At 30.1% G+C, this 21,882-nt stretch overlaps 1 protein-coding gene across 1 annotated transcript in view; it reads right to left on the bottom strand.

Moving 5' to 3' along the window:
• LOC107448509 (Chitin deacetylase-like 5) overlaps positions 1–21,560 on the bottom strand; it is a 77,675-nt gene extending 56,115 nt beyond the window's left edge. The window contains exon 1 of the mRNA XM_043052532.2: positions 21,369–21,560. Coding sequence (XP_042908466.1) covers positions 21,369–21,423 — 55 coding nt within the window. The 5' untranslated portion in view covers positions 21,424–21,560. The remainder of the gene's footprint in view (positions 1–21,368) is intronic.
• Between the last annotated feature and the right edge of the window lie 322 nt (positions 21,561–21,882).

Raw genomic sequence — 21,882 nt, 5'->3', positions numbered from 1 at the left:
AATAATCACACCGCTTCAAGAATTAATATCGTTATTTTATTGCTAAATAGAATTTATCAGCAAACGTAATTTCAACAACTTAAGAGTGTTCATTTTTAACTGAGTCAACAAGAGTTCCCTGAATGATGCAAGCTAAATTTTGAAAAAGAATTTTGAAGAAAAAGAGTTTGAGAGAATTTAGTTACCAGGTGGCGCACTTAATAATTTTTTTAATTTTTAATTACTTTCACTTTCTGAAACTGAGTTCCAATTACAAAAATCACTTAGAAGAACAGATATAAAATGTTACGTAATGAAAGTTTCTCTTTATTATTATTTGTGAATCTAAATTTAGAGAAGCATCGTCGTACCAGTTTATTAAATGTACCGAAAACCGACATAAACTAAATGAAGCATAACAAAAAAAAGGAGAAAATTATAAAATATAATAAAAATTACGTTTCGTTTTGTAAGTTATCACAAAAGGAGAAAGTAATTAAATTTTTATCAGATTTAAAACTAAACCAAAGCAAGACGTTTAAATTTTTTAATCAACTTCGAATCAATTTCAATCAATTTTTTAATTCACTGTTGAAAATCCCCCCCCATACACACACACACTTATTTCCTTTAACCTTCTTGTACTCGATAACTTCGATACATAATTAGACTTTTTAAATTCCACGTGGCTTCATGTCTATCTTTGTGTTAAGTCACTGTGTAAAAATATAGTGAAATAATTGAGATCTTTGAAAAAGAATCTTTATGAACGAATTTAGAATGTGTCACTTAAGAAAATTGATACTTGACGGCCTTGGCTTACGCTAAATAGAATGGAAAGAACAGTTGCTAACGTAAACAAATGTTACGTTTCAACAACCAATCAGGATCAAGATACCCACACTACGTCACTTGCAGATATCCCATTGATATCAGCAGTTTTCAGAGAGAAAGAAAAAGGAATGTGCGACTATGTTCGAAACGCACAGTTTAAAAATAATTTTAAATTCGACTTATTATTTATTTATTATCTTTCTGTTAAAATGCATCTTTTTAATAATCAGCCAACCTATAATTCATAAAAATTTTACTCTGATTTTTCCCTAAAATATTGCCCTCCTTTTCTGCGATGAAAATTTTTGTTTTCAGAAATCAGCATTTAACCCCGTTTTTCACTCCATTTCAAAACAATTTACTCTCTCTCCATTGTTTGTCATCGGAAACAATATTAAGTCGTAAGTTATCACGATAGGCATTGCGGCGCGGAAATATCGCCAACTACAAATTATGATTTCCCAAAAGACGGTTTGCATATTATTTCCTACTTTTTTTTCGAGAAATAAATAGCGTTTTTCAGATCATGCGTGTTATGTAAAACCTTCTTTCGAAAAAGTTGCAAATGTTTTTTTTTAATTGTTTTTTTTTTATGAATCGTTGCTCGTGAAATGAGATCACAGGAAGTCGTTTTTCGATTTTTCCTTTCCATAAATTTGCATTTCATAGTGAAATGCCAGGTAAGAATATGATTAACTCGATTTCAAATTTAAAACAATAATGTGAATTAAAGATAATGAAATAATTCCGTTGTAACAGTGCGCACTTGTTAAGCATACATATTTCGAGGTAATCTTTGGTAGTTTTTTAAATACAGAGCCCGTATCGCACATAGAATTAGTTGAAATATAATTTTTTCTCCTCTACTTCTTTTACTTAACTAAGATTTATTATTTGTAGATTTATTTATAGATTTGTATGGCCTGTTAAAGTTGAGCAAAGTTTCTCCACAGTTAGAACGTGAAGTGAATTAAATGCCTCGAAGAAACGCATAGCATACGTTGATCATTTACCTAACTTACATTTATGATTTGTTTATATATTTTATTGCAACCGTGATATATTTTTGCTTCGTTCACCTGATGGCAACTTCGATGCATAATTAATTTGCTTATGATCTACATGGCTTCATGCCTGTTTTTTTGTTAAATAAGAAATATATAGTGAAAGAATGGAAATCTTTGTGTAAGAATATAGAATGCGTCACTTAAGAGAATTGATACTTGGCGGGCTTGGCTAACTCGAAATGGAATGGAAAGAAGTGTTGTTAACGTAAACAAATGCCACGTTTCAACAACCAATCAGGATCGAGAGACCCACGTCACTTGCAGGCAGTGGTTGGAAAAATTACATTATTTTGGTAGTTTACTACGACTGCAATTTTGTTACAAATGTAGTTAACAACTATTTTTTTTTTTTAATGCAGTGAATAAAAACTACTTCGGAAAGCAATAATTAAGAAACATTTATTCATGTTTACAAAAGACAAATCGTTACTCCAAATCAGGGCTCGAAAAAACTCAAACATTTTACCCGTCCCCGAGGACAGCTTGTCCAACAATGTACCCGTCCTCCTTTGAAACTAACCCGTCGCTTCTAAATAAATAAAAATATAATTTTCTCTTATTTATTACAAACATTTATATAAATTGCACAATGAATTGTTACTAGGATTACAAATACTAGGATTGCATTATACAGTAATAAAAGGAATACTAGGTTACTAATAGGAACCTAGTATTTCTTTTATGAAATAATTTAAATGACAAATGTCAAGTTATCTGGAATGTCAATTTATCCGAGGGTACTTCGTTTTTTAAATGAATCAAATATGACGTTTGCCAGTTCCACAATCAAGCTAGTGATTTACAGAGGTTTCTGCACAAAAATCTGAAAGGGGTTTTCCATTTAGGTAGATGTTCATAATTTCATTTAACGCTTCTTGTTTAAGACCAGTAAGTAATGCGTTTTTTTTGTAAGTTCATTGCTGAAAAGTCCCTTTCAACCGCTGCAGTATGGGAGACAGAGAAAACATCAATTCCACCATGCACAGTACGTTGCCGTATTTCTAGATTAGAGGATCATTTTAGAAGTGAGGCGCTAGACTCTTGTAAGATAATAAGAATTGAAAATGTATCACCAACATTAACGGGAAAATGGCCGTCCTCGCGGACGTCGGATTCGAGAAATTCGTTGCCCGCGAGGAATTTTGACCGCCGAGGACGGGCCGTCATGGTTTTTCGTTTCTTAATTTCCTTGACGAAAGAAGCTTCGTAAAACTTATTCTACATAATATATATCGTCTGCTTTAATATATAATATAATATCGTCTGCTTTTTTATTTGTCAGGTTCTACGCATACAATCACTAGAAATGCATTGGAAAGTGTGATTTTGAAAAGGAAATTATAAAACTGAAATGGTCGAATGGCTTTTCTTTAGAATGAAATCTAACACATTATTTACATGCGTAAGAAATCCGTAATGAATGTAGCATGCATTATGAAGCAGGATTAGAGAGCGTCAAGGTCTGCGGAGTAGAAGTTTGTTGTAGCCTGAAATAACTGAACCGTAAAAGCAGATTTGATAAGAAATTCAAAGTGAAAATCCCAACTGATTCTGGCATGTTTTTACCGCCAAATAACTAATAATAATAAATAAATAAAAAAAAGTAGGTCAACCACGAAGGCTCGAATGGATAAATGAGTAAAAGTGAGAGAAAAGTTGACATTATTAAAAAATCGTTTGCATTTCAGGTATTTCAGATTATGTTTAATGATCCGATCAGGCGTCTGAGAAAGCATTTTTCTCTTGAAGTGTCAGAATACTGGAGAGCCATTTTAATCTATTTCGTCGCCATTAAAAGTTATTTGAAAAATAATCTATAGTCCCTGGCCAAATTATTAGACACACTATAAGATTCTATGTAAAATCTTAATTATCAGGTGATACTATACAGCTTTATTGTTTTTACCCTACTGAAACCGGTTGGCACTTGTTTACGTTCGCGTATCAGTGTGTTAAATTAGACGATATATAATATAAATAAGACTATTAGATAAATTAGGCGATATATTATATAAATATAGAATATTTGTTACATCAGGTATTATATTAGCATATTATAATAATTAGACCACATTATTAGACCTCACTGTAGTTTTTTAATAATTACATGTTTTACACGAGTTTATTGGCAATACTTTTATATTTAAACATACGCGTAATGAATTTTTATTCTTATTGGATTAGATTTTTTATTTACTGGGATAGGAGATTTTTTACATACCTATTTGTATTTATTTTTAACGTATTGTTTTACAATGTTAACCAATTGATACACGAACGTAAGCAAGTGCAAATCGAATAAGAACAATACAGCTGTATAGTATCACGTGATTATTAAGATTTTAAGTAGAATCTTATAGTGCGTCTAATAATTTGACAAGGAACAGACCCAAATATTTCTCGAAATGTTTAAAGGGTTTTTATTCCCACGCCATTCACACCCATCGGAACACATTTATTTCTCATCAAGAACACACACACTTTCGCAACTTCATAGTTTTGCGTAAGAAATGATGGAACACTTTCCTCTAAAACGAGAAAACGATGGTCACTCGAAACTAGATCATTCAACCTACTCTGGCCATCTCATCTTCTTTCATCGCAGAAATGATATTCAGCCCCGAAACAAAAGATAAGAAGGAACTCTCTTTAAAAGATCGCCAAAAATTAACCTGTATCTAATGGAATGGAAGAGAAACTCAAGGCCAAACTCAAATCGCCTAGGGAAAGTGTGTCAGATTTTTTCAGGCTACTGGATCATCTTCAAAAAAATGAAATGGCGGAGTTAATATGATACAATAGGGATTGTTATTGTTCCACCTGATGCTAATGACCTTTGCTTATCGAATTTATTGTGAAAAAAGAATAAATTTTAATTTAAAATACAGCCATATTAATATAGGTGTTGCTTTTTTCTATTCAAATAATATATATACGAGATTTAGGAGATATTTCGTTACATTCGAAATAAAATTGTAATAAAATAACTTCATGCAATTTTAAAATGTATGCATTAAATGTTAATTATATATTTTTTTTCTTCAAACAAGCGAGCAGCACCAATGTATTTTACTTAAAAAGTAGGCTTGCTGTCATCCTGGGAAAATAAAAAGAACTTGAAGTACAGTTTTTAAATCGATGTTCGAAAACTTACTGCTTTTCCTTTTTAACTACAGGAAATTAAAATGCATTTCTTTTCTGAGAATTCTAAATTAGAAAGGTTAAGCGGTGATTTTTCATATCTCCTTTTAGAAACGTTACTGCCGGTTATTTTATTTATTTATTTGTTTATAGTCTATTAAAGTGAAAGATTCAGTGTTAAAATTTGACATGCAAATAAATGTATATTGAGCTCACAAGAATTCGTGTTTCAAATTCAATTGAATGCATGCTTTTCAAGAAGACCTCATACCCACACATGTGACCTATGACCTAATCTTTTTCAGCAAAATGGCGTATTAAAGTTGAGATGAGTTACTCTACATAAGTTGGAATGTTAATTAACGATGATTAACTACAGAGACCTATCGTACTTCGAATTAGTTGAAACATAATTCTTGCTCGTCTACTTCTTTTACTTAACTTAGATTTATTATTTGCTTATGTATTTTATTGCAACCATGATATAATTTGGTATTGTGTACCTGACAACGTCGATGCATAATTAGTTTGTCTATGTTCCACATAGCTTCGTGTTAAGTATTTGTGTAAATATACAGTGAAAGAATTGAAATCTTTGAGAAAGAATCTTCGTGAAAGAATTTAGAAGGTGTCACTTAAAAGAATTAATGCTTGATGGGCTTGGCTAATTCGAAATTAGGATGGAAAGAACAGTTGCTAACGTTAACAAATGTCAGGTTTAAACAACCAATCAGGATCGGGATACCTACACCACGTCATTTGCAAGTAGCACATTGCTTTTAGGTTTACTGAAGAACGAAAGGGGTTAAATAAAAAGGTCGTAAAATAAAGTATATTTTCTTCAAAAGCATCTTAATGATTTAAACACAACTATTCTTAAAAAAATAAAGAATGACTATATTTTTATCATTTGCAACAGAAGTTTTTACACACCTTAAGGCTGTTTTTAGATGATTTTGACAACTTATGAATTAACGCTTTTTAACTAATAACAAGGGTGCCCATGAACCCCCCCCCCAAAAAAAAAATAATAATTTGATAAATGTCTATCCTTCCACAAACAATAAAAATACATCAGGAGGGTCCAACCTACCTTAATAATTAAATTTCCATAGTTAATAATTAGTAACTGAAGAAAATAGCTAATAAACAATAACAGTTTTTATAGCAAACAAAAACAACAATAACATTAAATGATTCCGAATAAATCATAGTATTCCAATATATGGTTACAATTAACCATAAAACAAGTTACCAAATCAAAGTTAAATAACCCAAAACGATGAGCACGAAAGCAAAAAGAAAAAAAAAGAGTTCAGTGTGCGGGGGAACGGGGTTGCCGATACCAGCGAAAATCTAAATCGCCAACAACATCTAAAAAATTTATTTAAGCAATAACAAAGTTTTTCTGTATTCTCTTAGCTATAGCAGATCTATCTTAATTAGATTCGCTGTTAAAAATATTTTTCCAAAATATTATTTTTAGAAAACAAAATTAGAGACTATATTACAATGTTTCTCACAAATTCTTTCAACCGATTCATTCGATTCAGGCCGTTGCGCTGAGCCTAAATTTTATGTAATTAAACATTTATTAAAATGCAATTAGATATTTTTAAAAAAAATTAAATTATATGCTAGGATTACATGAAGTGTGGTGGAAAGAGTTTTTAAAATTTGGCATAGATATATTTTTTTAATCATATTTACTATACATTATATACATATTTACTATACATACTTTATACATATTTACTAATACATTATCATCATTAATCATCCTACTGAAGTGCAACTGTAAAAAACAACGCGAGTGCTTCACGCAGCATTTCGATAAAAGCTACTTTTCAAAGCTATCAAGAACAACAACAACAAAAAAGAGAATTGCAGAAAACTGATGAAAAAAATTGCAATATGTAAGCTTTTCGATCAAAAATCGATTTTGAATTGATTGTTGATTTTTCGCTGTTGATTTTTCTATTGCACGGCAGTATTATAGTATATTATCATATATACGTATATATGCATATATAAGTATATATCATATATATAATATATACGTATATTAGGCCTGGGCAATATACCGTAATACCGTCATTTCTTTGATACCGCGGTAATGATATTCGGAAGTATATTCTTCGGCAATACCGAGTTACTGAACTTCGGTATGCCTGCACCTCTCGGTACTCACCGCTAGCCAATATCTTCGGCCGACCGGCGGCGAGGAAGTGGCGGTATGGTATGGTATCTAGGAGGTATTGGTATGGCACGTGATTGATTTAGGGGTGAAGAACTCAAAGGCTTGCGCGTAATATTTTACGGTACCTCCTCTCGGCAGCTAGAAATTTCTCCTACAATATATTGTGGTATCATTTGACTTTAAAGCGCATGCGTCATATCCGTGGTATTGGCGATATCGGATTTCAAACACCCGCGCGTTATATCAACCCTCCATGGTATACTTAGTTACTGATTTTGGTTTCATTTTGAGAATAGCGTGCTTCTGATTTTAAAAATATCCGAGATTGTCGGATCTCCTTGTGATGTTTATAATTGTGTTGATATTTATAATTGTTGATGTTTATAATTGTGTTGATGTTTATAACTGTTTTGATGTTTATAATTGTGTTGATGTTTATATTAGTAATTGATGTTTATATTAATAAAATTTTTCTGTTTTAAAATAATGATGCTTTATAATTAGTTGATTCCATGGGATAATTATGCTGCGAGCTAATATAGGATAAGTACCCCATTTTTTTTAAATGATGCTCTTTAAACACATTAATTTTTAATTGCAAAATAGTCTTAGCATTTATAATATACATAACAATTTAATTACCGCGGTATATCATAATATCGTGATATGAAGCTCACAATATACCACAATATCGAAATTCTGACATTGCCCAGCCCTAACGTATATATCATCATTCAGCATTACTCTCTAAGGATGTTAATTTTATGATAAACTAAAAATAATGATGAAATAAGAATAACAAAAACGACCAAATTTTTAATTTTAATATGTTGTTTTTTTTCTTCTTTAATAGTCATTTCCTCCAAAATTATTATTAAAAAATTTTTTAATTTTAATATGCTGTTTTTTTCTTCTTTAATAGTCATTTTTTTTCTTCAAAATTATTATTTTTATATGATTATCGTATCGCAATACAATAAGTGTGATTATAGGCAAAAGAAAGTTTTCAAAGAGCTTATAAAAGAGTAAAAAATATAAGTATCGAAAAGTATAAAATTTGAAGAGATCCATTTCACAAACTAATCCTTCCATATTAATTGATTATAAAATATTCAATACCTTCTACAATATTCAATAGATTAAAAAAATATTTAACTAATTCAAGATAAATGTTTTTTCGAGTGCTTTTTTCCTGTTTACCTGTGAGAACATACAGCATCAAGCACGCCGGAGACGTTTTTTTTTCTTCTTTCTTTTCCCTTTCTTTAAGTACAGATTTGTTTAGTGTCTTTTTCGGCAAAACAATTTGTAAAACCCCCTAAAAAAATCTGAAGAAAAGGAATAAACCAAAAAACAGTTTAAAAATCCCCCTCATCCACAAGTATATAAGAAAAAAATGCCCTCTTAAATAAGCAAAATGTTCCTTAATTTAAATTTACAGTTTTAAAACCACAAAATTTTAGAAAATATTTCTTTAAAAAAAAAAATCCCCTCCAAAGAATAGCTATGGCGCCAATTTTGGTATCCTGCAGTGGATATATGCTTTATAACGAATAATATGTTGTTTTTTTTTAAAATAACTTTTTAAGTTAAATTTTGGAGATCTTTAAGCCAAACCACTATGCCAAATAACGAAAAATAGAGCAAAATGTCAAAAAAAACTATGGTTTTGCAAAAAAAAAAAAAAAACGTTTTTGATTTAACTTTTTAATGCTTGGGAAGTTACAACTAACGCTGCATTGTCGTGGCTCACGAAAATAGTGATTTATCTATTAATTTTAATAATTTTTATCGAGGCCAAAAATTTCGCCTACCTGGCGATTTTTTAAAAAAAGTGTATCAGCTGCTTATAAATAAAATATTTCAGTAGATTGTTAAAGCCCTGATAATTCCTTACGACCAAATAAATACAGTTAAAAAATTCTAACTTTGCCTCCTGTTTAACGCATTTAAAACAGGAGCTTTTGATTTGACTTGGCGAAAGATAAATATTCGTAAATTTCTTTTTTTAAAAAGAATGACGATTACTCATATTTCATGCTATAGAAATCCTTAATATAATACTATTACACCTGCCCAATATTTGCAAGAAGAAAAAAAAAACTCAAAATAATTCGATGAAAGAAGAAAGTGTCTTTTCATTTGTCTTGGCGACAGATAAACATTCTTAAATTTTTTTTTTTTTTTTTATTTTTTTTTTTTAAATGACTATTACTCATAATTCATGCTATAAAAATCCTTAATATAATATTATTATACTTGCCCAATATTTGCAAGAAGAAAAAATAATCGAAATAATTCGATGAAAGAAGAAAGTGTCTTTTGATTTGACTTGGCGAAAGATAAACATTCTTAAATTTCTTTTTTAAAAGAATGACTTTTACTCATATTTCATGCTATAGAAATCCTTTATGTAATATTATTATACCTGCCCAATATTTACAAGAAGAAGAAAAAACGCAAAATAATTCGATGAAAGAAGAAAGTGTCTCGGCGGAAATGATAGCGATATATTATATCGATTCATTGTTGCGGAAAACTAGACATTTCTTTCCTTTCCACAGGGCGAGGAATGCCTTTTAGAACTGGGTTATTGGGTTGATTTTTCAATAACGTTCATTTTCGATGTTGTGAAAAATTAATAAATGAGAGGAGGCCACCCAATCAGGGTGGGGTTCACCTGTATCTGCTATAAACCTCTCTCTTGTTCGATCTAATTTTCACTCTTTTTTTTTTGTGAGGTGTTTACATTGAGTGCGCAATATTTGTTCTTAAGTAAATTTTATTCGGGTTAAATTTTATGGTAAATTCCTGGGAGAACGTTTGTGTGTTAGTCTTTTCTTTTTTTATCCATAAAATTTCACATTACTAATAAAATCAGTATGCACGTACTAAATATACCCTGTCTCGTAATAAGAAAACCAAACAACAACAAATCGAACGAAAAAATAGAAAGTAAAACGTTTCAAGAAAACAATTTCAATTCGTCCCCAGTTGGGTTCAAAATTGGTTCAATATGGGTCCTATGAGAACATGCACCCAGGGGCCAATATTGGGATGTCTAGATTTTTTAAGAATGGTCCTAGAATGGCCTATATAGGGTCTACATAGGCCAATATAGAACCTACATTGGTTAATTAAAGTGGCTGTAAAATATCAGGTGAATCGGAAAATTCTATATAGGGCCAATATCGGAAAAATAACGGCCCTGTGAACCCTTATCGAGCCAAGATTCATGAATATTAGCCCAGTGAGGGTCCAAGTTATTTTGCTGCTAGGGATATTAAGCGAGCAGTGAATTTATATGTATATCTACATAGATGATTTTAGAGATATTTTTAACATTTACTGAAAAAAAAAATTTTTTTTTAATTTTTTAACATTGATAATTTTTAAGATAGCATTGACATTTCCTGAAAAAAAATTCATTTTAAAAATTCTTTATCAAATATAAGAAGATTTTTAGCAACGGATTTTCCCCGATTTGGATTTGCACGTGGTAAAAATATTTTTTAATACTTTTAAAAATATATTTAAATACATTTTTATGTGTATTTATTTAATGTATGAAATATTTATTAAAATATTTAATATTTCAGCATTAAAGGCTGAAAATTTTTAAATGCCATCAGGCCAAAATTCGCAATGATATAAGATGCATGTTTTGAGATTGCCCTTTTACAAATAACAACATTTATTGCTTTTAAATTGTTCAATAGTATTCAGGTTTTTTGATGCTTAACTGAATCAAACAGAGTTTTACTATTAAAGAAGAGGAAAATATAGTTACATTCACAAAACTTTTAAAAAAGATTAGATAGTTACAAAACTTTTAAAAAAGTACGTCCATTTTTTAAGGCTAACTATTATTGTCTACGAGCAGAAACAATAATTCCAGGCATGGATGACCGCAATTTTTAAATATATGATGCCATGAAATCAAAAAGAAAAAGATTATATTTTCAAAAACATTTTGTTCGTAAAATAATAATAATAATAACGAAAATTTCTAACATTTTGAAACGCAATTCAAAACGTCAAGAAAAGAAAAAAACTATTCAAACTCAAAGTTATATGATATTGCAGAAAGAAAAAAAAAAACATCGCTCTTACAATTGCATATTCTTAAATATTTACCAAATACAGCTTATCATTAACATAATATTACACAAGTTTAAGCCATTTTCTTTAGGATAGTGCATAAAACTAATACCAACTTGATCTAAAAAAAAATTTAATCAACCGAATGCTTGGGCGTTACACTGTAAGAAAAAGAAAAAAAAAGAAGAAAAAATATGCAGTATTACTAGAAAAAAAAGTTTTACGCTCCGTTGCAAGTTAAGAAAAGACCATTGCTACTAAGGATTTAAGTAATCATCCGCGAATGTATATAGATCCGTTTAATTTCATAATCAAATATGCTTTCAAAACAATTTAAAATCTTTTCAAGGTTAAAAAAGCCAAGACAAAAATTTAATTCGAGCTATCTTTTGCGATTATTAAAATTAAGTTCTAGTTTCGAAGTCTTGCTGTAATCCTAAACTTGGCGACATATTTCGATAAATAAGGAGAACATTCATTCTTGAAAAGAAACAACTATATAACGTTGCAGGAGCATGGGATTTGATTGGACCACTAAAAATGACGCGTCTTATGCTGACATACCCTTAACAAATCAAATACGGAATTAGGAATTTTTACTTTTGTTTCACTGTAGAAGAAAATCATTTGCAAGAAACAATATTCTTTCATCAGTTTCTTTACATGTGAACTGAAAGACTCATATTTCATACGATTTATAGAAACTAATTTTATTAATTCTTCAAGAGCGCCGGCAGAATATAAAAGGGGGTGCAACCCTGTAACAAACTACCCCCCTCCCCCCAATTTTTTTTAATTTTAAGTATTCTGTTATTACATTTTGTTTTGTTATTACATATACTTTCATCTGTTAATTTTTTGACGCTACATTTCTTCATTGTTAACAAGATATTAAAAAAAAGGACGAATTTCTTGTACTTGCAAATTTTGCCACGAGAAACTGTATTGATGGCGCTGTCATAGCTACTGACGTAGAAACACATTTAACTACAAACAGAAGTTTCGTACACTAACGTGTTTTGTGCACGCTTAAAATGGTATTTATTGTGTTGATGAAGTTTTACAGTTGTGTGAAGCCAGTTTGTGTTATACACCTTTGTTAAACTAAATAACTAATAGAAAATATAATATTACTTATATTTTATTAAATGAAATTAAAAAATATAGCTTAGATATCTGCCAAATTTGCGCATGCTCAGTGTGCATAAGAAACGAATCAAAGATGACTCAGATTTAATTGAAAAAGTTATAAACGGATTTGGACAGCAAACAAGACGATTACAATTCTTGTTTGATTAAACAGTTTTTTAATTGTTATGTATCAATAATTACTTAATTATTTGTTTTTGAATAAAAATATTTTTAATAAAATTTTTTTATAACAAAATAGTTTTTCTGTATATCTTTAATTGTTGAAAAAAACAAAAAAGGCCAGGTGGGTGCAAGTGCACCTTCTTGCACACCGCTGCCGGCGCTCTTGTAATTCTTCAATATGTGTTTTGTTTCCTCATATCACACTATTTAGGAAAGAAAGCAAAAAGAAGACTGCAATTTCATTTCAAGAGTTGGCAACGTTGATATATGTTCGAGTTGGGAGCTTGGCATCCGTTTTTATCATTTTATTTTATCGCCAAATAAATTTTTTCAACACTCGAAATTATGACTGTTTTCCAACATAAACAAACTAACTAAAAAGAAGAAAACAATAAACTGAATTTAAAATTTCAAACAATACAGTTTTAGGTAAACTAACTGCACGTTCGAAATTTACTTTTATCCCCATCGAAAATTTTCCACGCTTTTTGAAACTGACGCGCTGCAATGTTATTCGCACAGAAATAAAATAATTTTCTCACTTTTAGTCTACTTGTAAAATATTATTATTTATTAACAAAATTATTTATTTTTTTAAAATACTTTCTTAAGAAGAAGAAACAAAATTAATTTTTTTTTTTTAAATTAAAACCACAAATATGTATTTTTGGGTTGCTCTGATTTCACAACTGGGTTAAATATCTGAGGGCAAAAATATTAAAAGAAAGAAAATATATTTTTTTCTCAAAAGTCTGTAATTTTCTTTCCGAAACGTATGTCCACGTAATTATTTTAAAGGACATGAGTTAAATTTGAGGAAATGTACTCAAAAATAATTGCTTTACAAGAAACTATTTCGTCCGCAACAAAAGGAAATTCAGTAAATAAAAAATAAGTTAAATGTTTGCGAGGTAAACTTTAATTAAACAGTAACAGGATAAAAGAATTAATTAAAAAAGAATTGTAATGATCGTTTGACTTTTAAATATCGTTTGACTTTTATCGGTTAAATTCAAGGAATGAGAACCGGAAAAAGTTTGCCATTTTTGGATCAAGGACGAAAATTGGACGTTCTTTTTCCCCTGGACACGAGTTTACCTTGAAGTTGACATTTCTCTCACGAACTAGAACATTTTTAGTTTTTCGGTTGACGCGATTTACATTATTCCCAGAATATTCTTCTTTATGTGAGTTCCCAGAAATAGATAAATAAGTTAAAAAAATTAAATTTAACGTTTTCTTTTCTTTACAGTGATTTAAGTTTATTAGTTCAATTAAAAAAAATTACGGTAAAATTAAAGTAATTGCTTGAAAATAAACCTCAACAAAATAAATATAGAACGAAAAACTAACGAATGACAAAAAACACATTTGTTGTTCAATGATCTAAACATTTAAAAATTAAAGATGTAAATAATTCTTATACAACAGAAATAAAAAAATAAAATTTTTTTTTTTTAAATCTAGTTAAAAACCTTTTTTTTTTTTTAAATTTTATAAAATATGACTAAGTGCACGTAACTTAAAACGCCTAATAAGATGAATCCATTTCGTCTTTTAGTTAAGAAAAATTGAAATTATTCTTTTTTCCAAAAAAATATTTCAATTGTTATAAATCATTATAAAAACTGAATTTACTGCATTCCTCATAAACCAATTACACAGTGCCTAAGTAACATATATTACCCAAAAACGTCCCACATTACCGATTTAGAGTTACTTATAAGTTTTTTTCATTTTTTTCAATTGAAAAAAATTTACTATAAATCTATTTTTCGAACCTCCATTTAACTTTTTTTTTAGATTTATGAAAGTTTTAAAAATCAGTAGCTTCAATGACTAGTATCTCAATGGCTACAATCAAACAACAAATTTAAGTTTTAAGTATCAGATCATAAATAATTACAGGTAACAAATTTCAACTTCTTCTTATTCCCACCTGGTTAATAAATGTGGGCATTCGTCGCTAAATTTGGTAGACGAATCACAATTTCTCCATCACTTCACATTTTCTAGATACTTAGGTTAGATTTCTAGATATTTTTTAAATTTGTGTGACTAATCACAATTTCTCCATCACTTCACATTTTCTAGATACTTAAGTTAGATTTCCAGATATTTTTTAAGTTTGGTAGACGAATCACAATTTCTCTATCACTTCACATTTTCTAGATACTTCGGTTAGATTTCTAGATATTTTTTAAATTTGGTAGACTAATCACAATTACTCCATTACTTCACATTTTCTAGATACTTAGGTTACATTTCTAGATATTTTTTTAAATTTGGTAGACGAATCACAATTTCTCGATCACTTCACATTTTCTAGATACTTAGGTTAGATTTCTAGATGAAAGTAAAGGCGGCCGGGGCGCATCATGCCCGTTTTTTAAAAGTGAAATAATGGAAGATATTTATAAAAACTGAATTCATGAAAACAGTAAAAATAGCAAAAAATAATTAGCTTAGTGTAATTATTCAAAGCTTATCTTCAAACCAATGTTGCAGAAAAGGACATTCATTAATTAATTCATTTCCTTTAAGTAAGAATAAAAAATTCACAACATTCTTCTTCTTAGTAATAACTTAACAAATTTTACGTGACGTGACGATTTTAAAGGCTATTTCAAATTCTACAACAAAAAAGGAAGGAAAAAAAATGAAATTTTGTATTTTTCAACCAGATGCTCTTGGCTAAAACCACTTTTTCAGATTTGAAGGTGAACACCGATTTCAGGTTGCTCGCTTTATTATCAGAATTTTAAAGTAGATCTTAATGAGATTGAAGAAAATTGGGCATAATTTTTATTTTTTAGCACTTTAAGAAATTGGAATTGAATAGGAAATTAATGGGGAATGATGTAAAGAATATTTTTTGACAGAATACCCCTTGTTCTGATTTCTTTTGGGTTAACATTTTAAACATTATGGTGGGTTTTTTTTATTTTATTTTATATCTGTCGTTGAACAGCCGACCCGATTTATTGGGCTTACGACTACAAATGTCCAACTCCATAGCCTTGTAATTTTGAACCCCATCCAGAAGACAGGAGAACTTCTTGTATCAAGTAGTGGGAGAAATTTCCCTTCGTGGTGGACTTTTCGATGAAACTAATCCCCATTTGAGTTACATGGAGAGGAAGACCACGAGAACCTCCCACGGTCTAGCCTGACGGCAAGGGGACTCTAACCCATGATCCATCTACCACTGAGGATATTTCACGTCAGCACCTGTAGTCGGTGCAAGCCAAAAGCGTGATTCGTATCGACCAGCTGTCGCAGGGATTCGAACCCGTTTACCTCATTGAAAGGCGAACGCTCTATCCCCTGTGCCATCCCGGTTCTTACGATGGCAGGGGTCTGTTTAGAAGAAATTTGGGTCCGTTAACGGACCCTTCACAAAATATCTTTTCATAAAAACGGACCCTTCACAAAATATTTTAACTTAAAAACGGACCCTTCACAAAATGATTTTTCTTTTAATCGGACCCTTCACAAATTTGTTTATCTTCATTATTCTTTTGTTAATCGAATTAACCCTTCCCAGGGCAGAAAACAAGAAAGACGAATTAGATTTGTCTTCGGCAGACGATTCTTCCATTATTCGTCCGAAATTAATATTCTGCGTTCAGCAGTATAGGCTAAATATTGCATGTTGCATCTCTAATTTAGAAGCAGCAATTGCTGTTTGTTTTTGAAAATTTTATTTTTTTTATTAAAATTTTACAGTGCCGAGCATAATCATGTATCTATTTACAATTTAAAAACTCCTTGAAAAAGTTTTTTGCAATAACCGGACCCTATTTGCACAAATTGATAAAAGCGGACCCTGGTTAAAAGAATGTGAAAATTGTTTTCACAATTTCATGAAAACCGGACCTTTCACAAAATGTCTGGACAGACCCCTGGATGGGGTTCTTGGCATTCTGTGACAAGGGGAGGGAGTGTGTAACAAAACGTGTGACATCCCACATTTTGAATAAAATAGAAATAATTAAAAACAGCAGATTTTTTTCAATTAGTATTATATTGTGCACCATTATTATATTGCTTAAAAATAAAATTTGTAATGGTTTCTCCAATATGTTTGTTTCTAACCTGCTTGAGCATATGTTTTTTATAATCTAGTGTGACAAAATGGGGAAAATTTTAAAAGAAATATCATTGGCGAGATTTAATCATCAAAATCAATGAATAATTCTAAAACTTTTTTAATGAATAATGCAGAGTCACTTTCTTCAAAAATTAGATTAGAAAAGTTTTGCATGGAGGACTCAGACTAAATATAGGCAAAACCTAACCTAACAGACGTCACACACATTATTCATTCAGGGTATCTGCTACATTTTAAATTTTCAAATCCATGACTTTTCATGACTAATTACAAGAATTTTTCATGACATAACGAAATTTTCTCCGACAAATACGGATTGATTGATTGAATGTAGGGTTTAGTGGCACAAAGTCCAAATGAGTACATGCTGCGCCACCGACAAATACGGAACAATAAATTTAAAAAAGCATTATAATAACATTAATTGTATTGATAGGTATAACCAAAACTGTTATACTCTGCATCTTCATATTTATAGATTTTAAACTTAAAAAACAGAGCAAAGAAAAAGTTGAAGCAATAAAACAGCTGGAAAAAATACTAAAGCAAAAAAATTTTTTTACCCTTTTTTTTCTGCAGAATTATATTCTAAAGATACTTTTCTTGTTCATCAGAAGAAAAAAAAAACACTCCTGATTTTTCTTTTCTCATTACGGAATAAAAAAAAATTCACCAATGACTGCCTGGTTTCAGCTAGAATTTAAATTGATGAAATAAAAAGAATAAATATTAACAAAAATTCTGAAATCAGGGAAGTTTAATAGATAACTCGCTCTAGAAATGATGTTTTTTCTTTCAATTTTTTAAAAGAACACCATAATTTTTAAAGAACATGATAAAAACATTTTATATTTTAATAAAATAATTTGTGTGTGTGGGGGGGGGATTAGTTACAAATTCAGATATTCGGAACACCATGAAATTGGGGGGAGGGAATAAATTCCATTTTAAAAATTAGATTTTTAGGCAACCTAAATCCATGGCTTTCCATGATTTTCTGAAATAAATAGATAAAATCATGACATTTCACGTCAAATTTTGTTCAATACCGAAATTCATGACTTTCCATATGCGCAGTTTGTTATAAAAGCATTACTTCACGTGATCCTTCTAAAAATAACAGTCATTTTTAGGTTCTTAAACCTTCTTTCTCTCATATTAGCCTTCCATTCTTTTAAAACCTTTTGTCGAGAAAAAAATTCTCACTATTCTGGAAAAGAATAGGGAAAAAGTCCTTCAATAATATAAATTTTCCCACTGTTTTTTAATCTTTTCAGAGAAACAAGAAACGAATGAAAAGGAAAGCATAATTAACAGTAATGTGCAACTTTTTTCAGCGCCATTTTAATCCACAATCAAAATAATGAATATTAGATCACCGTGACGGTTTCCGAGGCCTGCAAGCGTTTTGTCCAGCAGCATTGTTTAAATGAGTGGCACGAGACGGTGGATAATCCGTTATTCTTGACCTTAATACGGGGTTTTAAAATTTCTCTCAGGTTTTTATTTAACTTTTAAATTTAGATTTTTGCAAAACGAGTTCAAGTTTTATTACTTTTATAGATACTGTGAACCCCAATGACATTAGCTACATTTCATAAAAAGATATTTCATAATATACTAATAACGGATTAATGAACAGAAAAAGCTCCATATAAAGAACGCGAATTATTACGAGAAGTTACGATTTCTATTAATACTATTCTATTTATTCCGATTAATTTCTACGTCATCGATTAATTTCCATCGTCATGATTAATTTCATAGTCAGCCGTTAGGCTAACCGTGATACGTTTTCGTGGTTTTCCTCTCAATGTAACGCAAATGCGGGTTAGTTCCATCAAGGAGTCCTCCACGAATGCAAATTTCTCTCAATACTTGATCGATCCAGGAGTTCCTTTGTCTTCTGGATTGGGTAAAAAATTACAAGGCTACGGAGTTGAACGTTCGTAAACCCAAAACATTGGGCTGGCTGTTCAACGACGGTTATAAAATAATAAATTAAATAATATTAAAGATTGTCTGTTTATCTGTTGAAACTCTTGTATGAATAAGATTTTAAATGAAAAAACATTTTTATTTATTTCTGGTGTCCGTAGAAAAAATAAACATCTTTCTTACTATATTAACCCTTTATTTTTTAAAAAGCATTCTGTGGGCAACCATTGGCTAAGTTTTCTTCCAGGCGAAAGAAGAGTTCTTCTATTTTTAGAAATTCTGTCACGCACTTCAAGAGAAATTGGTAGTTTAACTTAATGTTTTCTAATTCAACTTTAAATAAGGGTATTCGCTTATAGCGACAATTTCGCTAAAAAGGAAATTTCATCTTATTACTGGCCGTTCAAATATTATGTAAGCACTTAACGTGTGATTTGCTTATTTTTGTTGATAAGTGTGGAGGTAGAAAGTGTATGAATAATGTTCACGAAAGATTTATTTCTCTTTATGCAAACAAACAGAAACACATAATTAGAAAAATTTCAAAAGTAGAATTATTTTGGTGAAAGAAAGAGAAGGAAAAAAAATGAGACTGAGGACAGAAATTCTGAGAGTTTCAGAGTTTTGTCCACAGAAGGAAAACATAAAAGATAACTAAAGAATATTCTTCTAAAAAAAAAATTAAAAAAAAAAAAAGGAACGAAAACGTGTTTGTTTTATCCAGCATTATTGTAACAGATTTCTACATGGATTTCTGAAATCCTGATATTTTTTTATAGGATATTATTACGCAGAGGAATTGCAAATCGCTAATTTGTATACCTTTTTAAAGCATTCATTCCCTTTATGCCATTTCGTCGTGAATTCGCAACACGTTTTCGAACTGCTTTTTCGGTGGTTATTATTTATGGATTTCTGAATAGATTTTAAAATCCCGTTATTTTTAATGCTTAATAATAGTTGTCGTATGTCATTAAAGCAAAGGGGTGCGCTTCTCCTTGTTTTCCAGTGGTGGCCTCTATGGCCAAGAATTCAACTCCTGCCGCACACATACGTCCCAGCCCGTTTATAGGGCGGATCCATTCATACATCCATCCACAAATAGTAATTCGGTCCTGAGCCAGAAAACGATCAATCTCCAATTCAGTACCCTCAGAGGTATGATTTGCTCTGAAATATGGAGGGCTTTGTGACCCGACAGATTTAACGTGCACCAGTCACCATTTACTATAAGGGAACGAACTCACAACCTCTTGGACATGGGCCCAACGCCCTACCAACCAGGCTATCCTGGGCCCATACAAAACTATTACAACTTATAAATCTCGAATCATGCATGTGAGCATGCTTTTCGACTTTCGAAAACTTTAGCGGCTCAAATTTGAACTAGTTTTATTAAAAATACATGCAATTTTTTATCGCACTTCAGCAGTTATAGAAAAATAAAAAAATAAAAGTCGCCTCCCTAAATTCACTAATCGCGATCGGGCGAACGCGTTTCACGAGCCACGTGCATGCATATATATATATANATATATATATATATATATATATATATATATATATATATATATATATATATATATATATATATATATATATATATATATATATATATATATATATAATGATCAAAGGTAGAGAAAACATGGAAAAAATTACAAAATAGTGAAAAGATATCTCTGCATCAGCTCACACGATTATATCCGCAAAAAGGAGTGCTTTCTAATATTGTATCAATATAGCCAAAGCAAAATATATCAATACAATAGTATGAGGAGCACTCGAAAAAAAAAATTTTGAAACAAAATAGAACACAATAAGTAATAAAACTTATTAATTTTTTTAATTTACTTCGTTGTTTCTCTTTTTATCCTTTTTGTGTTTATTTATTGTGCTATATATTGTTTAAGCAATGAGTTGTAATAATGTAGTGACCGTTATAAGGCAATTTATAACAGAATATTAAATTGTCTTTATAGCGAGCTTCTCGTTACAAGTAAATACACAATGAATTTTAAAATAGTAATAACAATACTAAAAAAATGAAATAGTCCTCTTTATCTTCTATTTAAAATTAATTGTTTCAAACTTATGAACCAATTGTTAAATAAGGTTCAACTTTCCATACTTCTTTTACCTGATATTCAATTTTTAATATCTCTGTTCTAATTTACTATTATATCATTCTAATTTATATTATTATGCAATTTATTGTTTCGTGAATTTAGTGTTTGAAGTGTTACTCATTTCGAATAAGTTGATTTTTTTTTTACAACAAATCATTAGTTGGATATTTTATTATAAATTCTATTTATGTCTTTAATATAACAGTGCATGTAAATAAGTTATCTTCGTTTCCAACATTTTTACTTATTTAATTTATGACTCGATCTATACGTATTCTAAAGAATTCTTTAAAGTATTTTTAAAAATATTTCAGTTATAATAATATTTATAAAAACCAACCGATTGTAAAATACAACTCCAGAAAAAAACCGGATTTAAATAGAAATAAAAAAGGAAATCTAATTTAAATCAAATTATTCGGAATATATTCTTATACAGCAAGCAACAGAGCGGTATTTTTTTTTTTCAAATTTTTTAAGTAACTTTCGAACATCTGAAAATATTACTTCAGACAAAAACAATTATAAAATATTAAAAAAGGTATGCTTACCAAAAAAAGAGAGAGTAGTAAATCCCCAGAGCAAGAGGGTCAGTTTTACATCCATCTTTACAAAATAAATAGTTTGCACAACACAAAATAAAATGTTTATTCAGTTTTTTTCACAAATAAGAACACTTAAATATTCCGCCTGCTGGCATCACACCTTGTTCGCTAGTTTACTGTCCGAAACTGCGTAACGGACTGAGATAGAAACCAAAACTCATTCCTCTCACATAAGTGACATGAAATGAATACAGCGCCATCTCTCGAAGGACGTAAGCACTAAACATCTTAGGTGGGCAGTGCACTTCTATTGAATACTCCGTAATTTTATTGTTTAATTCGAAGGTTTGTCATTTAAAGGAGAACAAATGAAGTGTCCTTCAGGTTAACAATAAAAAATGTTTTTAATTCTCCAAATGCTTCATTTTTATTATTTTACGTCTTTCTTACACAAGAGAGAAATTTTCACCTTCATCTTCCCCGCAACTTAAGTTTAAAACCATTATTGCGGAACTGTTCT

Source organism: Parasteatoda tepidariorum, chromosome 3, assembly GCF_043381705.1.
Source record: "Parasteatoda tepidariorum isolate YZ-2023 chromosome 3, CAS_Ptep_4.0, whole genome shotgun sequence".
Lineage (NCBI taxonomy): Eukaryota > Metazoa > Arthropoda > Arachnida > Araneae > Theridiidae > Parasteatoda > Parasteatoda tepidariorum.
This window is presented reverse-complemented; position numbering and strand designations above follow the sequence as displayed.